Raw genomic sequence first — 17009 nt, forward strand, 5'->3', positions numbered from 1 at the left:
CATATTATCACTTGTGCTCAAGGACGAGACGCCTAAAAGAAGAGTCCTTTGTTGCTGTAACTCGGAATCAATGTGATCCACAGTTTTGTTCAGCGCTGAATTATACGTAGTTTGCTCAGGGCCACAGTAGGGACTGGTTTCGCGTCTTTGTTGACACTTCTAAAGGAAATCAAACTCAACCAAATGACTTCTAGGCGCAAGCAGCTAGCACCGTGTAAAGTCAGAGGTATGTTGCTTTTATACTAATTTTTACAAGATATTGTTGTTTTGTTCAATACGTTTGATCGTTACTTTGTTAATTTAAATTTAGCTTGTCTACTTTTAAGAGTAAGTGCCGCCTTGGCATTGATCAATAGTCGGTACACGATTGTACTTTGATTGAATGGAACAATCAACAGAAACAATTGGCGTTTGTTTCACGGTTGGAACTAGGACGCGTTTACAAATCAATCAGTTGTGATGCAGTATTTGATTAGTAAGCTTGTGACACAGATGTAGGCGCGAGAACCGTATGCTTAGCTGTATAAAACAGCTAGCGCACAACTATTTTTTGTTCTTCTGCTTCTTATTGAAGATTTCACTCTCAGAGCTCTCGTCGCGCATTCGTGCCGTTGTTTATGCGCGAGTCGTTTGAGCGCGCGCGCGCGCACACACACACGAAAGAGTAAACCCACACATACATACAATTCAGCACGGGATGACGCGTTCTTTGCTGAGTACCAGCGGAAGCAATGATTTCTGTAGCTCTGAGACTAAGGAGCATTTTAACTTTGTAAAATAAGTTCTGCCTAAAATACAAAATTGAGCACCTAAACTTAAACATCACTTTACATTTACAAAGTCTTTTCAATTCAAAAGTGTAGAGTTACTTGTCGTAATATAGCACCTGGCTTCACTCTTACACTTATTTTAAGTTCCTTAAACCTCTTAATGTAAATTCTTTGCACCGTTGTTGTAATACTATTATGTTAATAGTAATACAGATGCATTATTTGGGCCCAATGCTATAACTTAAAAAATTATTTTAAAGTTATAGCTGGTTTAATGCTTTTTACCAATACAATACCAGAATGGGATACCCAAAGATTGATTTTTTGTGGTTTTGCATACAGAATTTTATTTTTTAGTAAGAATTGTATAAAAAATGTTCTTTATTATTAAATATATTAGCTTATAAAAAAAAGGATTTCTGTATGTATAACTGCTAAAATAATGTAACTTGTCTTAGTCCAATGACAGTCTATTTTTTATAAGATGTACATGTTGAAAAAGGAAATACAACATACATGTAATAGCCTTTTTTAAAATTAGATTAGTCATTTAATTTTAATATTCCTACATCTCCCGAGTAGCAAATAATATAAATGTGTAGCTTATAAGTTTGCTAATCTTTGGACTAGTTCCTGTTTTGAAAGCAGGGAAAAATGTCTGTATTTTATTTACACAAAATCATATGATTTAATAAAAAAATCACCGAAATGAATCTAAAATAAGGTCACTTTATCCTAACATTTCTGTTAAGTAACTGATGCATCATCATTTGCACAGAATGATATATTATTGATTTTCTCTATGCATTTTAGCTGTATGAATGAAGTACAATTGTTTTTTTTTATTTACATAAAAACCATATGATTTTAATAAAAAAATGTAACTCAATTGAAAATTAAATAGAATTATTTATTCTTGATGCTCTTAATGCTCTAGTTGTATTAATTTTGAATGTCATTGGTAAATACTTTCAAATTTTCACTAAACTACAGTAGCCTACATCTTACATGTTGTATGGACAAAGAAAAAAAGCGATATTTATTTACCTTGTGTGTGTTTATCTTTTCTAGTGTTTGATTTTAACGGTCACCATTTTAAATGATTGTGGATTATAACCAAGCCAAGGTTAAGTGGACAATAAAAAAATTCCTTATTTATCACGCAAATGCCAATATTTGAACTAGGGAAATGGGATGTACTGTTTAATGTTTACATATGGCATCATCTTAAGGACTTGCTCATGTAACTACAGTTTTGTATGGTCACATACCTACAGTTTTAACTACAGTTTTGTATGGTCATGTAACTACAGTTTTGTATGGTCACATACCTACAGTTTTAACTACAGTTTTGTATGGTCATGTAACTACAGTTTTGTATGGTCACATACCTACAGTTGTAACTAGTTTTGTATGGTCATGTAACTACAGTTTTGTATGGTCACATACCTACAGTTTTAACTAGTTTTGTATGGTCATGTAACTACAATTTTGTATGGTCATGTAACTACAGTTTTAACTGCAGTTTTGTATGGTCGTGTAACTACAGTTTTGTATGGTCACATAACTACAGTTTTAACTACATCTACAGTTTTGTATTGTCATGTAACTACAGTTTTAACTGCAGTTTTGTATGGTCACGTAACTACAGTTTTGTATGGTCACGTACCTACAGTTTTAACTGCAGTTTGGTATGGTCACATACCTACAGTTTTAACTGCAGTTTGGTATGGTCACGTAACTACAGTTTTGTATGGTTACCTTACGTACTGCAGTTTTGTATGGTTACCTTACGTACTGCAGTTTTGTATGGTCATGTAAATACAGTTTTGTATGGTCGCGTAACTACAGTTTTGTATGGTTACCTTACGTACTGCAGTTTTGTATGGTCATGTAAATACAGTTTTGTATGGTCATGTAACTACAGTTTTGTATGGTCGCGTAACTACAGTTTTGTATGGTCACATAACTACAGTTTTGTATGGTTACCTTACGTACTGCAGTTTTGTATGGTCATGTAACTACAGTTTTGTATGGTCGCGTAACTACAGTTTTGTATGGTCACATACCTACAGTTTTAACTACAGTTTTGTATGGTCATGTAACTACAGTTTTGTATGGTCGCGTAACTACAGTTTTGTATGGTCATGTAACTACAGTTTTCTATTTATTTAGAACAACCAAGCTCCACTAGTAATGTGAACAATTGTGAACCAACCGTTAAGTTAGAACGTGAAGAAATATGGAAATACAGCGTCAGGTAAAAGAGAAACAATAATTTTTTTATGGTAAAATTTTAATTTGCTAAACTGTGTGCCATTTTAAATGCAGTAGAAAACTAACGTATATTTATTTAGGAATGTGTTTATGTAAAGTTATAAATTTTATAGTGTTTTAAATTTAATCTAGTGCAGATCTAACTGTGTCCTCACCCAGAATTGTTAATAACATATTAAATTTATAAAGACACTTACATAATAGATAAATTGCATCGTTTATTTTATTCTTAAAAAAAGTTGGAGAAAAGCAATTTGTAAATTTTAGGTTTTTTAAATTTAGTCTAGTGCAGATCCAAATGTGACCTTAACCAGAATTATTGAGTGTGTCAGACTAAAAAAAATCATATGTTTAAAGTTTAGTCCGAAAAAGATTAGAGAAGACAGTTTTTGACAACCTATGCTGTATAACTTGTTGTAAAAATATGTGTATTATATATTTAGTCCGAAAAAGATCGGAGAAGACAATTTGAAAATCGGGAAAACTGATTCAACGCAACAAAGATTTTCTGCAAGGATTCGTGCTCGTGCAAACGATGATGTTAACAGTAAAAATGAGGTTGAAACAAAATCTACAGCTTCTGTTACAGTACAAAATGTAAGTAAATGGATGCAGTAATACTTATTTTATCAAAAAATTATTTCTTTTTCTGTTTTATCTATTAAATAGATTCAGTAATACTCATTTTATCCGAAACATTGTTTTTTTTCTGTTGGATCTATTAAATATGTGCAGCAATACAGCCAATACTTATTTTATCCAAAATGTTATTTATTATTCTGTTTTATCCATTAAATAAATGCAGTAATACTCATTTTATCCAAGAGATTTTTTTTCTTTTTTATTCATAGTTGTGTTTTAAAAACTTGTTTTAGCATTTCTAGCTGTCTTTTTGTTTTTGCAAATTTTTCAAAACTTCGTTATCGTGAAGAAAGAGACAAATAAGTTTCATTTATATACCATTGCTTGTTGTAAAGCTGTAATTAGCATCATATATACAAAAATAATATATATTTTAAAGATAACACATAGAATGATAAATAGCCTATTTCTCCCAGTTATGTATCTTATGTGTTAAAAAGCCTAAAATAACGGACACCTTTTCATTCTGTTTTTTGCCCCATTTGGTAGCAAAACAAGAATGTTCAAACAATTTAAAAAACGTATTCCTACAACTCCCATACACCGTTGTTAATTGTTTAAAACACAACCAGGATATTATATGCTAAGGTGTCCCGTCTTTCCCCACCCTACCATATCAAATTCCTAACCAGAACACAACTAAAATGGCTTTTAAAAAAGGGGTGTTTTATAATTGATCAACTTTTTCAACAGAACACTATTAAAATGGAAGATGGTAGTTCGAACGATGAGCAATTCGTTTCGCCCAAGCCTTCCCAAACCACATCAGCCAAGGATGAAGAACTGACTTGCCCTATTTGTTTCAAATCTTTTCTTTCCAAATATGGGTTACTAACTCATTCTGAAGTGCATAGTTCCTCAGAATTGAAGTGGGTTTGAAATTTTTACTTAAAATACAAATATAGTAGGGTGCGGAAAAATGGGACATATTTAACACATAATATCCAAATATCCTGATGGTGTTTTAAACAATTAACAACAATCTATGAGAGTCGTGCAGATACAGTTTTATAACTCTTTGAATGTTCTTTGTTTACTACCAAATAGAAAGAGAAAATATAATGAAAAGGTGTTCATCTTCTTCCACCCTACTATATTATAAACTAATTAACACACTTTTTACCTAACTGCTCCAAAACTATATGTAAACTTACATAAAGCATATTATAATCAAAATCTTTACATTTCAGATGTTTTAACACACTTTCTACCTATCTGCAAAACTATATGTTTAAACTTACATAAAGCATATTATAATCCAAAATCTTTACATCCCAGATGCGGTTTATGTGATCAAGTGTTCAGCCACCGATCGGAGTTGGTTTCTCATCAATGCAACGACAACTCTGATTTAAAAGTTGACCCAATTCAAGTGACTTCTGTTCCGTACAAAGTTACTGGCTTCACAAATAACTGCCATGTTGATTTTACTTGTGGAAAATATGCCTTGATAACACAGGTTTGTAAATAACACATTTTTAGGCTTTTTTTAAAATGATAACTGTGAACGTAACTGCATGAATGTAAATTACTTTATCCTCGCGTGGCCGGAAAACGACAGTCGTTATAACACGGGTTTAAACCTTGTGCCAGCTTACGAGTTACCATGTATGTTACTTTGTGGGTGATTATTTTTTTTATGTATGGCTGATAATTTAGACAACCCATTAGTGACCACTGAGTTGGAGCAATTGCCGTTAAGTGTCTTGCCCAAGGACACATACGCCCACAATGGTAGCAGCGACAAGCCCTGAACCCATTACCTCTGGGTTACAGGCAGGCGCACTAACCACTATGCCACGGCGCCGGTTAACTGTGCTATGGGCCGGACTTTGCAACTGATTGATTACGCCAAATGTTTTGTTTTTTTTTACTAATAGATTAGTTTTGCATATTGTGTTTTGTTGTTAGTATGTGTAAACTAAATAGTTAAAAAAATCTATATCTAACCTTCTAAATAAAAATCTTATTAATTAATTAATAAGAATCTTGTATTTATAATACTTGACCTTTTTATGATTTGACGAATATCACTGAAGTTTAATATTTGAAAACTTCTAAAATAAATGCTTTTTTAATCAATGAAATTATTGTGTTGCAACAAACCTGTTTTATGGTATTTTTCTATTCAATACTTTGATTTTTGACGCAGTTGAAACATCTTGAAAATATAGTTTAAATTTTTCAACTTAACATTTTTGCATTGTGTTTGTTTTCTTGTATATATAAATCAAAAGCTCAAAAAGTTAGAAGGCATGGTGTATATGATGCCATTTAGCCATTGCATATGTTAGGAACACAGAGAATATGGTTGCCTACTGACAACTATAATATAGTACGGTGGGGTAAGATGGGACACCTTTTCATACTATTTTTTCGTCCCATTTGGTAGTAAACAAAGAACATTTAAAGAATTATAAAACTGTATCTTCACAACTCCCATAGACCGTTGTTAATTGTTTAAAGTCTGAACAGGATATTTAGATCTTATGTGCTAAAGGTGTCCCATCTTTCCCCACCCTACTATGGCTATACTATGACTGTTCAAGGATGAATAAAATGTTTGTTTTTTTTTCAGTTATCTCCAGTAAAAGAGAAAATGTTGGCCCATCAAGATATAAATCGTTTGAATCTTTGTAAAAGCTGTAACTTGTTCTTTCCTACCATTCATTCTCTGCAAGTTCATCTGCAAAATAAGCACCAAACAAACAAGGGAGCTGAAAGTTCAAATGAGACGCTGAATGATCAAGACAGTTTTATGAAATTACTTTCGTTAAACAAGCCAATAAAAACAGGTACCCCAAAGTAGTTTTAAACTGAAGTTTATTTTTTTAACATTTTTAATTGATATTAGCATAGCAATTGTTTGCTATGAAATTGTTGTTTGAATTTTCTTCATAAGACTGACATGAAAAAATTTAAAAAAAATTAAATTCTTTCTTTTAAAAAAATTTAAAATAAAAAAAAATAAATAAAAAAAATTTTTCAAAGTTTTTTAAATTAATTTTTTTAAACAAAATAATTTAAATTTTTTTACATTTTTCTAGTTGCTCAGGATGTATCTGTGAAAGTTGAAGCAGGAAAAGATTCCACAATGTTCCGCACATCTCCTATGGTAGCTTATCTTAATGTACCAAGCTGGTTACAAACTACCATGCAGGATGATTGGAAATACGTTTATTCAAGATTAGGTAAATAATAAAAAAATGTTTTTATTAGCTATGTTTTTTTTTACAGCATATGATAATTTTAATGTTTTTTTTGTAGTTTTAAAGCATATAAAATAAATATTATTATTTTTTAATTATTTATATGTTAATTTAGTACTGTGAGGTAAGATGGGACACCTTTAGCACATAATCTCCAAATATCCTGATCGTGTTTTAAACAATTAACAACGGTCTATGGAAGTCGTGAGGATACAGTTTGGTAATTCTTTGAATGTTCTTTGTTTACGCTGAAATGGGACAAGAAAATCGAATAGAAAGGTGTTTCATCTTACCCCACCCTCCTATAAGATGTTTAAAACAATATTAACCACATTCACATATAATACGTATAATTTAATTTTGTATTTAATAAAATAAAATTTAAGTCAATTTATTATACAGACTCAGAGAAAAATTCAACGTTGAATGAAAGATCTATGCAAGGTAATAAAAACAAAATAATTTTTGCGAATAAAATTTTCAAGTATTTTGAAGAATTTTTATTTAAAAGTCAGTTAATTTTTTTAAATGTTTTAATTGATTGATTGTGTTTGTTTTTTTCTTACATTTGTAAAAATATTTTTTTCCTAAGTTTGTACGATTGTAAAAATGTTTTTTCTTACTTTTGTAAAACAAACTTAATTATTGTTGTAGGATATATTTGTTTTTACAATTTTGTAAAGTTTGTTTAAAACACTTTGTAAATTGAATTATTCTCAATAGATTCCACTGGCTTGTGTGGCATTGGTGTTCACACAACAACCAACAACAGGAAAATGTATTGGTGTCGTCTTTGTAATTATGCGTCTTTTGAAAAAAGCACTATTATGAGGTAAATTGTTCGAAAAAACCGTTTTAGGTTTTTTCATTTTAGGTTTGCTTTAAAAAAGATATAGTAGGGAGGGGGGGGAAGATGGGACACCTTTCATTTTATTTTTTTGTCCCAATTTGGTAGTACACAAAGAACATTCAAAGAAGTATAAAATCTTATTTTTACGATTCCTATAAGCCGTTGTTAATTGTTTAAAACAAAAGTGTCCTATCTTCCTCCCACGATTTGTTTTGTGTAATATCGTTATGCAAAAAAGTTTTTTTTGTATGGGTAATTTCATTCGAAAAAAAGTTTTTTGTATGTGTAATAACATCATGCAACAAGTATTATTTAGACATCAGCGTACACACACTGGCTTGCGACCTTACTCGTGCACTTTCTGCAACCTCGCTTTCACAACCAAAGCGAATTGTGAACGACACGTACGCAAACGACATCATCATAATATTCAACCCAACACTGACGTTAAAGAATTGGTAAGTTTTAAAATAAACAAAAACACACACAATATAAATAACAAACATACATAATATAAAATAAACACACACACACACAGTATAAAATAACCACAAACGCACACAATCCAAAATAAGCGCAAACACACACAATATAAAATAATCACACACATACTTTGAAACATCAATGGGTTCCCCAATACTGTAAAACCTATTAAAGTTTGTCACCAACATACATTAGCGCGAAGAATCGTAAATTCATTCTTTTACTTTATCTAAACTTTTTTTCAGGTGTATTGTGATTATGAGTTGCTGAGAAAAGCGAGAACTGGTTCGTTGAAGGAAGATCAAATGTCGAAAATAATTTCTCCGAACACTGGAAGATTCTTCAGGTACTCTCAATTATCCAGTCTGTTTGGGAAAATATTTTCAAAATACTGGCGGAAAAAATAAGTATTTATAGTAGGGTGGGGGAAGATAGGACACCTTTAGCACATAATATTCAAGTGTCCTGATCGGGTTTTAAACAATTAACAATGGTCTATGAGAGTCGTGAGAATACAGTTTTATAATTTTATGAATGTTCTTTGTTTACTACCAAATGAGACGGTATAATTTAATGAAATGGTGTTCCATCTTCTCCCATCCTACTATACATAACGGAAACGAGAAAAAAAAAGTATATGTAACAGAAATTCAGTTAAACTTGATCTGCTTAAATCAGTAAAATGTAAAATGTTAGTACCCATGTAAAAAAAATACATTAATTTTAGTGGTAAATTGGTGGTAACAAAATACAGGTTACATGAAGTTTGAATAATTGAGAAAGTATCCATATTTAAATGATTCTGATTTTCAAAAAAAAATCAAAAATATATAAAAAAAATTATAAAAATTCGAAAAAGATGAAAAAGTTTTTGAGGATAATTATTTAGTATTTTTGTGAATGTAGTTTCCAGTGTCGAATATGTAAGAGTGCTTTCAGCTCCCGAAGCAATGGAGCAAGACACGTCATGAGCAAACATGGAGTGGTTAATAGAAAAGGTGCAAACGAAGTTATAATGTGCATGAAGCTGAACAAATCTTCGGCAGTCAAATTGAACCAACAAGAAACGAATGGTAATGAATGAACCTATTACCCTTTTTGCATGGTAACTATTATGCTCGTAAGTACTCGCATATTTACGCGAAAGAACAAAGTCAGCACTCATACTGTTGTAAGCGTGTCCTCTGCTGTAGGAGGTTGGTTGTAACTCGTATTATGCCTGTTAAGAAAAATTTGGTGGAAGGACAGTTTCACTTTTAAGAGCATAATCATTTATGGGTATTATTTTTACAGTTTTTTGGGGGTTAATAGCAAGGTATCAGAAATTATATTATAAACATGATTTAACAATATTGCGCTAAAATAAGCAAACTTAATGTTGATACACACATAAACCAATGACCTTGCAAAATAACGCTCTTAACGAATTACCAAATGACGACTTTTTACGAATCACATTGACATTTTACCATGCAAAAAAAGGATATGGTTATTTTACAGTAACTAATTATAATTCTTTACAGATGAAGTTGTGGAAAGAAAAGCTTTGAACGTACAAACCAACCCCTCACAATCGATGGTAAATTTTGTTGTTTTTTTCTAAAAAGCCTGAATTCTGGGTGTTGGGGTAATGGGCCAATACTGGCCTAAATTTCTGGGTGTTGGAGTAATGCGCCAAAAATGGCCTAAATCCCTGGGTGTTGGGGTAATGCGCCAAAAATGGCCCAAATCTCTGGGTGTTGGGGTAACGGGCCAAATTTGGCCTAAATCCCTTGGTGTTGGGGTAATGGGCCAAAATGGCCTAAATCCCTGGGTGTTGGGGTAATGGGCCAAAACTGGCCTAAATTTCTGGGTGTTGGAGTAATGCGCCAAAAATGGCCTAAATCCCTGGGTGTTGGGGTAATGCGCCAAAAATGGCCCAAATCTCTGGGTGTTGGGGTAACGGGCCAAATTTGGCCTAAATCCCTTGGTGTTGGGGTAATGGGCCAAAATGGCCTAAATCCCTGGGTGTTGGGGTAATGGGCCAAAACTGGCCTAAATTTCTGGGTGTTAGAGTAATGAGCCAAAAATGGCCTAAATCCCTGGGTGGCTCTAATCCCAATTTGAAAAACCTCATCCACATAAAATAGAATAATTTTAAAGATTCTGGATGAACTAGAATTAATAAACATTTAATAGTAGTAAGATGGAATAAATGAATGAATGTAAGTTACTTTATCCTCGCGTGCGGAAAACAACAGTCATAACATGAGTGTTATGTTTCATACACCTCGTGCCAGCTTACAAGTTACTAAGCACGTTACTTTGTGTGTGATTACAGAAAAACTTTGTTGGACATTTCTTATGCTCAGCAGTAACAGTTAATATTTTTGTAACAATTTTTAGGGTTTAACTCCAAAAAATCCGAGATTTGACAAGTTCGAGAAACCAGACAAGTTAAAGACACAATTGCACGTCAACAAGAAATTGATCCCTTTAGCCAAGATACAATCTTTCAATAACACAGTTTCGCATCTGTACGACAAGTTTGACAAGCAGTACAAGAATATGTGTGAAGATTTAAATCTGCCAGGTTGGAAATACTATAGAATTAGTTGCTAATAGTAGTGACATTGAAAAATATAGCCTATTTAGGCATTATGTACTACTTTGGGGTGAGATGGGACACCTTTAGCACATAATATTGAAATGTCCTGATCGTGTTTTGAACAATTAACAACGGTCTGAGTCGTGAGGATACGGTTTTTTAATTTTTTGAAAAGTTATAATTCTTTGAATTTTTTTTGTAGACTACCAAATGGGACGCAAAAATACAGCAAAAAGGTGTCCCATCATTCCCCACCCTACTATATTTATCTATCAATATATATTTATGTTGTAAAGCATATTTGTGCATCTTCAGATACAGAAGATATAAATGGAAGCAAAAGTTTTATCGTTCGTATTAACAACGCCATACAAGCCTTGACGAAGGTGTTTGAAAATTGTCAGGCATCTGGAAAGTACCAGCCAACCATTTATTCGAATAAACCATCTCCGAAAATAGTTTTAAACCATGATCAGATGATGAATGGTTCCAATTCATTCACACAGGATGATATAGGTATTGTTGTTTTTATTTATCATTTATTTTAGATATTGGTACACTGCATTTTCTTGTGTTGTTTTTAATATTGCTTCGCAATATTTTTTTTTACCGCACATACTACCAAATAGGCAAATATTCTGAGAATGTTTTAAACATTCAACAACAGTCCACGGGAGCTGTGAGGATAACAAAACAAAATGAAAAGATGTCCCATATTCCCCTACCCTACGTGTCCCATCTTTCCCCACCCTACTACATCTTCAAATTCTACTTAAACTAAGATATCGATAACTTAGAACGCAATGAGCACAACGTAAAAGTAAATTTTTTTCAGCTAAAGATCCAGACTGTGACTATGCCCAATTATTTGCTGACGGGAAACTTAATTGTGTGGATGATGTGGGAGATAATGTATTACCAGCTATACAAGACACCTATTCATATTCAGCAAACTTTAGTAAAGAATTCCCTGCAGAAGCCTCAGGTGATTAAATTTGAGTATTTACATTAAAACTGTAACTGCTACAACTGTGGGCGTATGTGTCCTTGGGTCAAATACTTAACGGCAATTGCTCCAACCCATAAAACACTAATGGGTTGTCCAAATTATCAGCCATGGATAAAAAATACAAAAAATACAAAAAAAATAATTACCTACAAAGTAACATACATGGTAACTCATAAGCTGGCACGAGGTGTATGAACACCCTTGTTATAACGACTGTCGTTTTCCGGACATTTACATTCATTCACATTCAAATTGCATCTCTGTATTTAATGCAATTAACTATTTGAAAAATTTTAGGTTGGTATTAGCCAGAAAAATATTATGTTTTAGAGGTTATCTTTAATTTTTATGTCTTTTCATCTAGTTAAACCTGTTGAACAAAATATGTTCAATTCCTCGTGGGAAACGAATGATTTTACCAGTGTTGAAGATTTGGTGGAATTTATTCAACATCCAAAAGTTAAACCTATTGGAGGTAAGATGAATCTACTGTAATGTATTTATAATTTTATATTAACCCTTTTCTGTTGTTTTTAACGTTAAAATATGTTTTATTACAAGCTGCTACCATTGTGGGCGTATGTGTCCTTGGGCAAGACACTTAACGGCAATTGCTCCAACCCAATGGTCACTAATGGGATGTCCAAATTTTCAGCCACACATAAAAAACATATCACCCACAAAGTAACATTTATGGTAACTCGTAAGCTGGCAAGAAGTGTATGAAACAGAACACCCATGTTTAACGACTGTTGTTTTCCAGCAAGTTACATTCAACCTTTTTAAATATAAGATGCACTTTGTGTAAAATAAAATAACTAATTATTTTTTTTCAACAGAAAGTCTCGATAATGATGAAATAATGGAAATACAGGGAGAAAAAAGTTTAAATTTTAGCGACAAACAGAAATCTCCACAGGTTAGTAGTTTGTTGAAATATTTACAATTTAACGAAAAAATTTCAAATTTATCTGAAACAGCCAAATATTTTTTATGTTAAATACTCAATACTGTAAAATAAAAAACTTGTTAATTTGTTAGATTATTAAAAAAAAACTGCAAAGAAAAAAAATAGTTCCGTAACTTGTTAGGTATAAAAAAAAATGCAAAATAAAAAAAACGCTTGTTAATTTGTTAGAAAATCTGCTTAAAATAATTGCTATACCAACTCATTAATTCTAAGCTATATCTTATACACTAGAATATAAAATTGAGTAAAAAATTGTTCGAAAAAAAAACTATTAGATAAAAATCTAAACGACGTTTGAATTATTATTCTTGAAAAATCAGTCGTCAAAACTTATTTAACAAGTTATGTATGTAAACATTATAATAATTTTAGAGTTCTATTTCTTCATTAAAATCTGGGGATGGTTGGACTTCTATGTCGGATAATGCTGTACAAAGAAGGTAATTTAATATTCTATAATCGGCCGTGTCATAGTGGTTAGCGCGCCTGCCTGTAACCCAGAGGTAATGGGTTCAAGGCTCGTCGCTGCTACCGTTGTGGGCGTATGTGTCCTTGGGCAAGACACTTAACGGCAATTGCTCCAACCCAGTGGTCACTAATGGGTTGTCTAAATTATCGGCCATACATAAAAAAAAATAAAAATAAAAAACCAAAAAAATAATTACCCACAAAAGTAACATACATGGTAACTCGTAAGCTGGCACGAGGTGTTAAACCCGTGTGATAATGACTGTCGTTTTCCGGCCATGCGAGGATAAAGTAAGTTACATTCATTCATTAATTCATTCATTCATTCATAATGTTTTACTTTGATGCATGTACTATTCTTATAGTGCTATGATTTTTTTTACTTATTCATTTTTTGTCTCTTATAATTGGTGTACAGATTGTTCTTATTAAGTTGAATATTAATTTACAACTTTCCATTTAAAACGCTGTTTTTCAGTTAAAGTTGCATTTTTACATAAAATTTCGGAATGTATCAACATTATAACGACTATCTGTACACCAGTTAATTTGTTTTCTGTTTCCTTTTTTCCGTTGTTTTACATGTATTTATGTAGTATTTTTCTGGTAAATCGGTAAATTTTGTAACAACTGCTTGTCGGCGAAAGTGTAAAAATAATTCTAACTCCTAACAGCATCATTTTAATGTTGGCAGTAACAGATATTTAAAGGAAGTTTTAAATGAAGAAAACTCGATGACAAATGATTCAGTATATGAAGAAGCATTGCCTACAATGGTACAAACCTCCAATAGGTTGTTTCGTAAAGGTACAAATCTTAAAATTTTTGTTCACTTTTTATATAGTAGTGGGGGAAAGCCGCACACTTTTAGTGAATATTGTTCGAAAGTACAAACAATTTTTTATAAAAAAATGGATACCCCACATTTTTAAAGTTTTATAATATTTTTTTTTGATAAATGACAAAACCATATCAAGTTTTCTTTTTTTGCATACAACTTTAAGTATAGTAGGGTGGGAGAAGATGGGACATTTTTAGCACATAATATCCAAATCTCCTGACCGTGTTTTAATCAATTAACAACGGTCTATTTGAGCCATGAGAATAGGGTTTTAAAATTCTTTAAATGTTCTTTGTTTACTACCAAATAAGAAAAGAAAATATAATGAAAAAGTGTCCCATCTTCCCCCATCCCACTATACCTTATAATTGTACTAATTATTTTTTTAGGCAACCGAATTTCTAAGGTCGAAAATGAATCCAAAGCTATGTTGGTAACAAATAGAACACGAAAATGTCCGAAATGTAACAAAGTGTTTCCATGGGCGTCGTCGTTGCGTCGACATATTATGACACATACTGGCCTGAAGGTGATGTCATATTAATAACTACAAATCTAAAAAAATACAAATTACACCACGAATGAGCGAAGTGATAAAACTCGCTTTATCTTTTCTAGTTGGAAATTGACTGTTGTTATAACATGGGTGTTCTGTTTTATGCTAAAATATAATAACTACAATTCTTAAGAATATAATTTTGATCATAATTAAATGAATATAACTTGCTTTATCCTTGCATGGTCAGTCGTTATAACACAGGTGTTCTGTTTCATACACCTTGTGCCCGCTGACGAGTTACCGCCTATGTGACTGTGTGGGGACTGTTTTAATTCATGGCTGACAATTTAGTAGTGAATGAAACTTGCTTTATCCTCGCGTGGCCAGAAAAGGACAGTCGTTACAACACGGATGTTCTGTTTCATACACCTCGTGCCAGCTTAGGAGTCACCGCATATGTAACTTAAAATTTGTGGGGGATTTTTAAACTTTATTTTCTTTTTATCTTTAGCCATTTATGTGCGGACAATGCTCAATGCAGTTTACCACTCGCTCAAATTTGCTGCGTCATGTTTACCGCCGTCATGGTTTGGCACCTACGGAAAAAAATAATGATTACGTCATCACTTTGTCCATGAGTCAGCAAAAAAAGCTTGCGGAAGAATGCAGTAATTCAAATGTGACCAGCAAAGATTTGGAACAAAAAGTTAGAGTTAGTTTAACGTGCATTTTCTATTTTGTTATAGTGAAAATTAGCTATTAAAATATATATTATATATGTTTCACAACTTTTAAGCGGTTGTGATCAGGTTAGGTGTTTCCCCCATGTTTACTTTATATATAGTAGGGTGGGGTCAAATAGGACACTTTTTTTTCTCATCCCATTCAGTAGTAAACAAAGAACTTTTAAAGAAATATAAAACCGTATCCTCACGACTCAGACCGTTGTTAATTGTTTTAAAACACGGTTAGGATATTTGAATATTATGTGCTAAAGGTGTCTCTTCCCCCACCCTTAGTTACATTCACTGATTATGCCTTTTTTTAACATTTATTAAATAAAAAAAATATTTTAAAACTAATCAACACCAACATTTACAGCCCATAGTTAGCAAAGAAGATGTGATTTTACCTGAAAAGAATAAAATTGCGGTTGATCAAGTTAAAACACCCGAAGTAAAAAACGAGGGGGTGATTTATAATAAGGTGGGTGGGTTAATGTTACTGGAAATTTTTATAATCGGTTGTAATTTTATTGTGTACATCATATATTTTTAATTCCGAATGTATTTTATTGTATTATGTATTTAAATTATCAGCATACAGAAAAAATAACCATCGAAAAATTTAACTCATTAATGACCACTGGGTTGGAGCATTTGCCGTTAAGTGTCTTACCTAAGGACATACGCCCACAATGGTAGCAGCGTTGAGCCTTGAACCCATTACCTCTGGGTTAGAGACAGGCGCGCTAACCACTTCGCCATGGCGTCGATATTCAATTAAACAGTGTTTTATATATTTATATTATTTTAGCGTTATGCTTGTGGTCTATGCGGCGTTCCGTTCGCAAATCGATCAAATCTTGTCCGACATTTGCAACGTTTGCACGAGACAACCAAAGATCATCCAAACTTTAAGGTAAGTCTCACTTTCCTATTTATCCGGGAAAAAAAATTAACGAATTAGTGTTACCAGTTGCTTGGTTGGTCGGACAGAATCAAGGTTTTGTTTTTTTTTCTGTTTAAACCTGGTCAGATTTTACTATTTAATGTTTTTTGTTGTTTTTTTCTGGTTAAACCCAGCAAGCTTTTACTGTCTACTGTATTTTTTTTTTCTGTTTAAAATCAGCCAGATTTTACTGTTTAATGTATTTTGTCTCTTTTTTTCTTTTTGAACTCAGTCAGCTTTTACTGTTTACTGTCTTTTGTTGTTTTTCTGTTAAAACGAGCCAGATTTTACTGTTTACTGTCTTTTGTTCTTGTTTTTTTTGCTTTGTGTGTTTTTTTTTGGATCTCATTTTAATATTTAAATCAGAGTTTTGATTATCTTTTAATTATGCAGGAAATGTTGTTAAAACTTAACACTTCCCGTCTCTCCGAATCTAATTAAACAATATATAATAGAATGTGTTTAAAGATAAAGTTCTTATTATATTTTGTCTTTGCAGGAAATGTTGCTAAAACTAGACACTTCTCGTCATTCGGAATCGGAACTGGATTCATCAATAAGTGACATAGGCGGAAGAAAGTTCGATCGGAAACTTGGAATTGATCAAAATATCTTGAAAAAGAAAAACAGATACCTTCCAAATTCACCAAATACCACTGATTCCAAGGTAAAAAATGTCGGTTATTTTTTTTAAACAGATGCTTTGTGAACATTTTTACTTGTTTAAAACAAT

The 17009-nt window shown here is 32.2% G+C and overlaps 1 protein-coding gene and 1 long non-coding RNA gene across 7 annotated transcripts in view; one reads left to right on the forward strand and one right to left on the reverse strand.

Annotated features, from left to right (window-relative positions):
- The window catches only part of LOC149731445 (uncharacterized), an 81640-nt gene extending 76146 nt beyond the window's left edge, over window positions 1-5494 (reverse strand). The window contains exon 1 of the long non-coding RNA XR_016385705.1: window positions 5273-5494. This is a non-coding gene — a long non-coding RNA (uncharacterized LOC149731445). The remainder of the gene's footprint in view (window positions 1-5272) is intronic.
- The window catches only part of LOC149731452 (uncharacterized), a 21622-nt gene continuing 4613 nt past the window's right edge, over window positions 1-17009 (forward strand). For 3 of the 6 annotated variants that reach the window (XM_089884833.1, XM_089884838.1, XM_089884839.1), the window contains exons 1-25: window positions 1-226; window positions 2946-3030; window positions 3491-3644; window positions 4383-4558; window positions 4968-5148; window positions 6268-6484; window positions 6737-6880; window positions 7301-7342; window positions 7622-7730; window positions 8065-8206; window positions 8477-8577; window positions 9138-9304; window positions 9755-9810; window positions 10617-10803; window positions 11134-11334; window positions 11654-11803; window positions 12192-12302; window positions 12667-12746; window positions 13170-13237; window positions 13960-14072; window positions 14496-14635; window positions 15117-15317; window positions 15707-15811; window positions 16142-16246; window positions 16776-16943. In XM_089884833.1, coding sequence (XP_089740959.1) covers window positions 184-226; window positions 2946-3030; window positions 3491-3644; window positions 4383-4558; window positions 4968-5148; window positions 6268-6484; window positions 6737-6880; window positions 7301-7342; window positions 7622-7730; window positions 8065-8206; window positions 8477-8577; window positions 9138-9304; window positions 9755-9810; window positions 10617-10803; window positions 11134-11334; window positions 11654-11803; window positions 12192-12302; window positions 12667-12746; window positions 13170-13237; window positions 13960-14072; window positions 14496-14635; window positions 15117-15317; window positions 15707-15811; window positions 16142-16246; window positions 16776-16943 — 3246 coding nt within the window. In that variant the 5' untranslated portion in view covers window positions 1-183. The remainder of the gene's footprint in view (window positions 227-2945; window positions 3031-3490; window positions 3645-4382; window positions 4559-4967; window positions 5149-6267; window positions 6485-6736; window positions 6881-7300; window positions 7343-7621; window positions 7731-8064; window positions 8207-8476; window positions 8578-9137; window positions 9305-9754; window positions 9811-10616; window positions 10804-11133; window positions 11335-11653; window positions 11804-12191; window positions 12303-12666; window positions 12747-13169; window positions 13238-13959; window positions 14073-14495; window positions 14636-15116; window positions 15318-15706; window positions 15812-16141; window positions 16247-16775; window positions 16944-17009) is intronic. The other 3 variants (XM_089884834.1, XM_089884836.1, XM_089884837.1) reach the window with 3 other exon arrangements.

This window comes from Ciona robusta, chromosome 9 (genome assembly GCF_009617815.1).
Source record: "Ciona robusta chromosome 9, ASM961781v2".
NCBI classification, from domain to species: domain Eukaryota; kingdom Metazoa; phylum Chordata; class Ascidiacea; order Phlebobranchia; family Cionidae; genus Ciona; species Ciona robusta.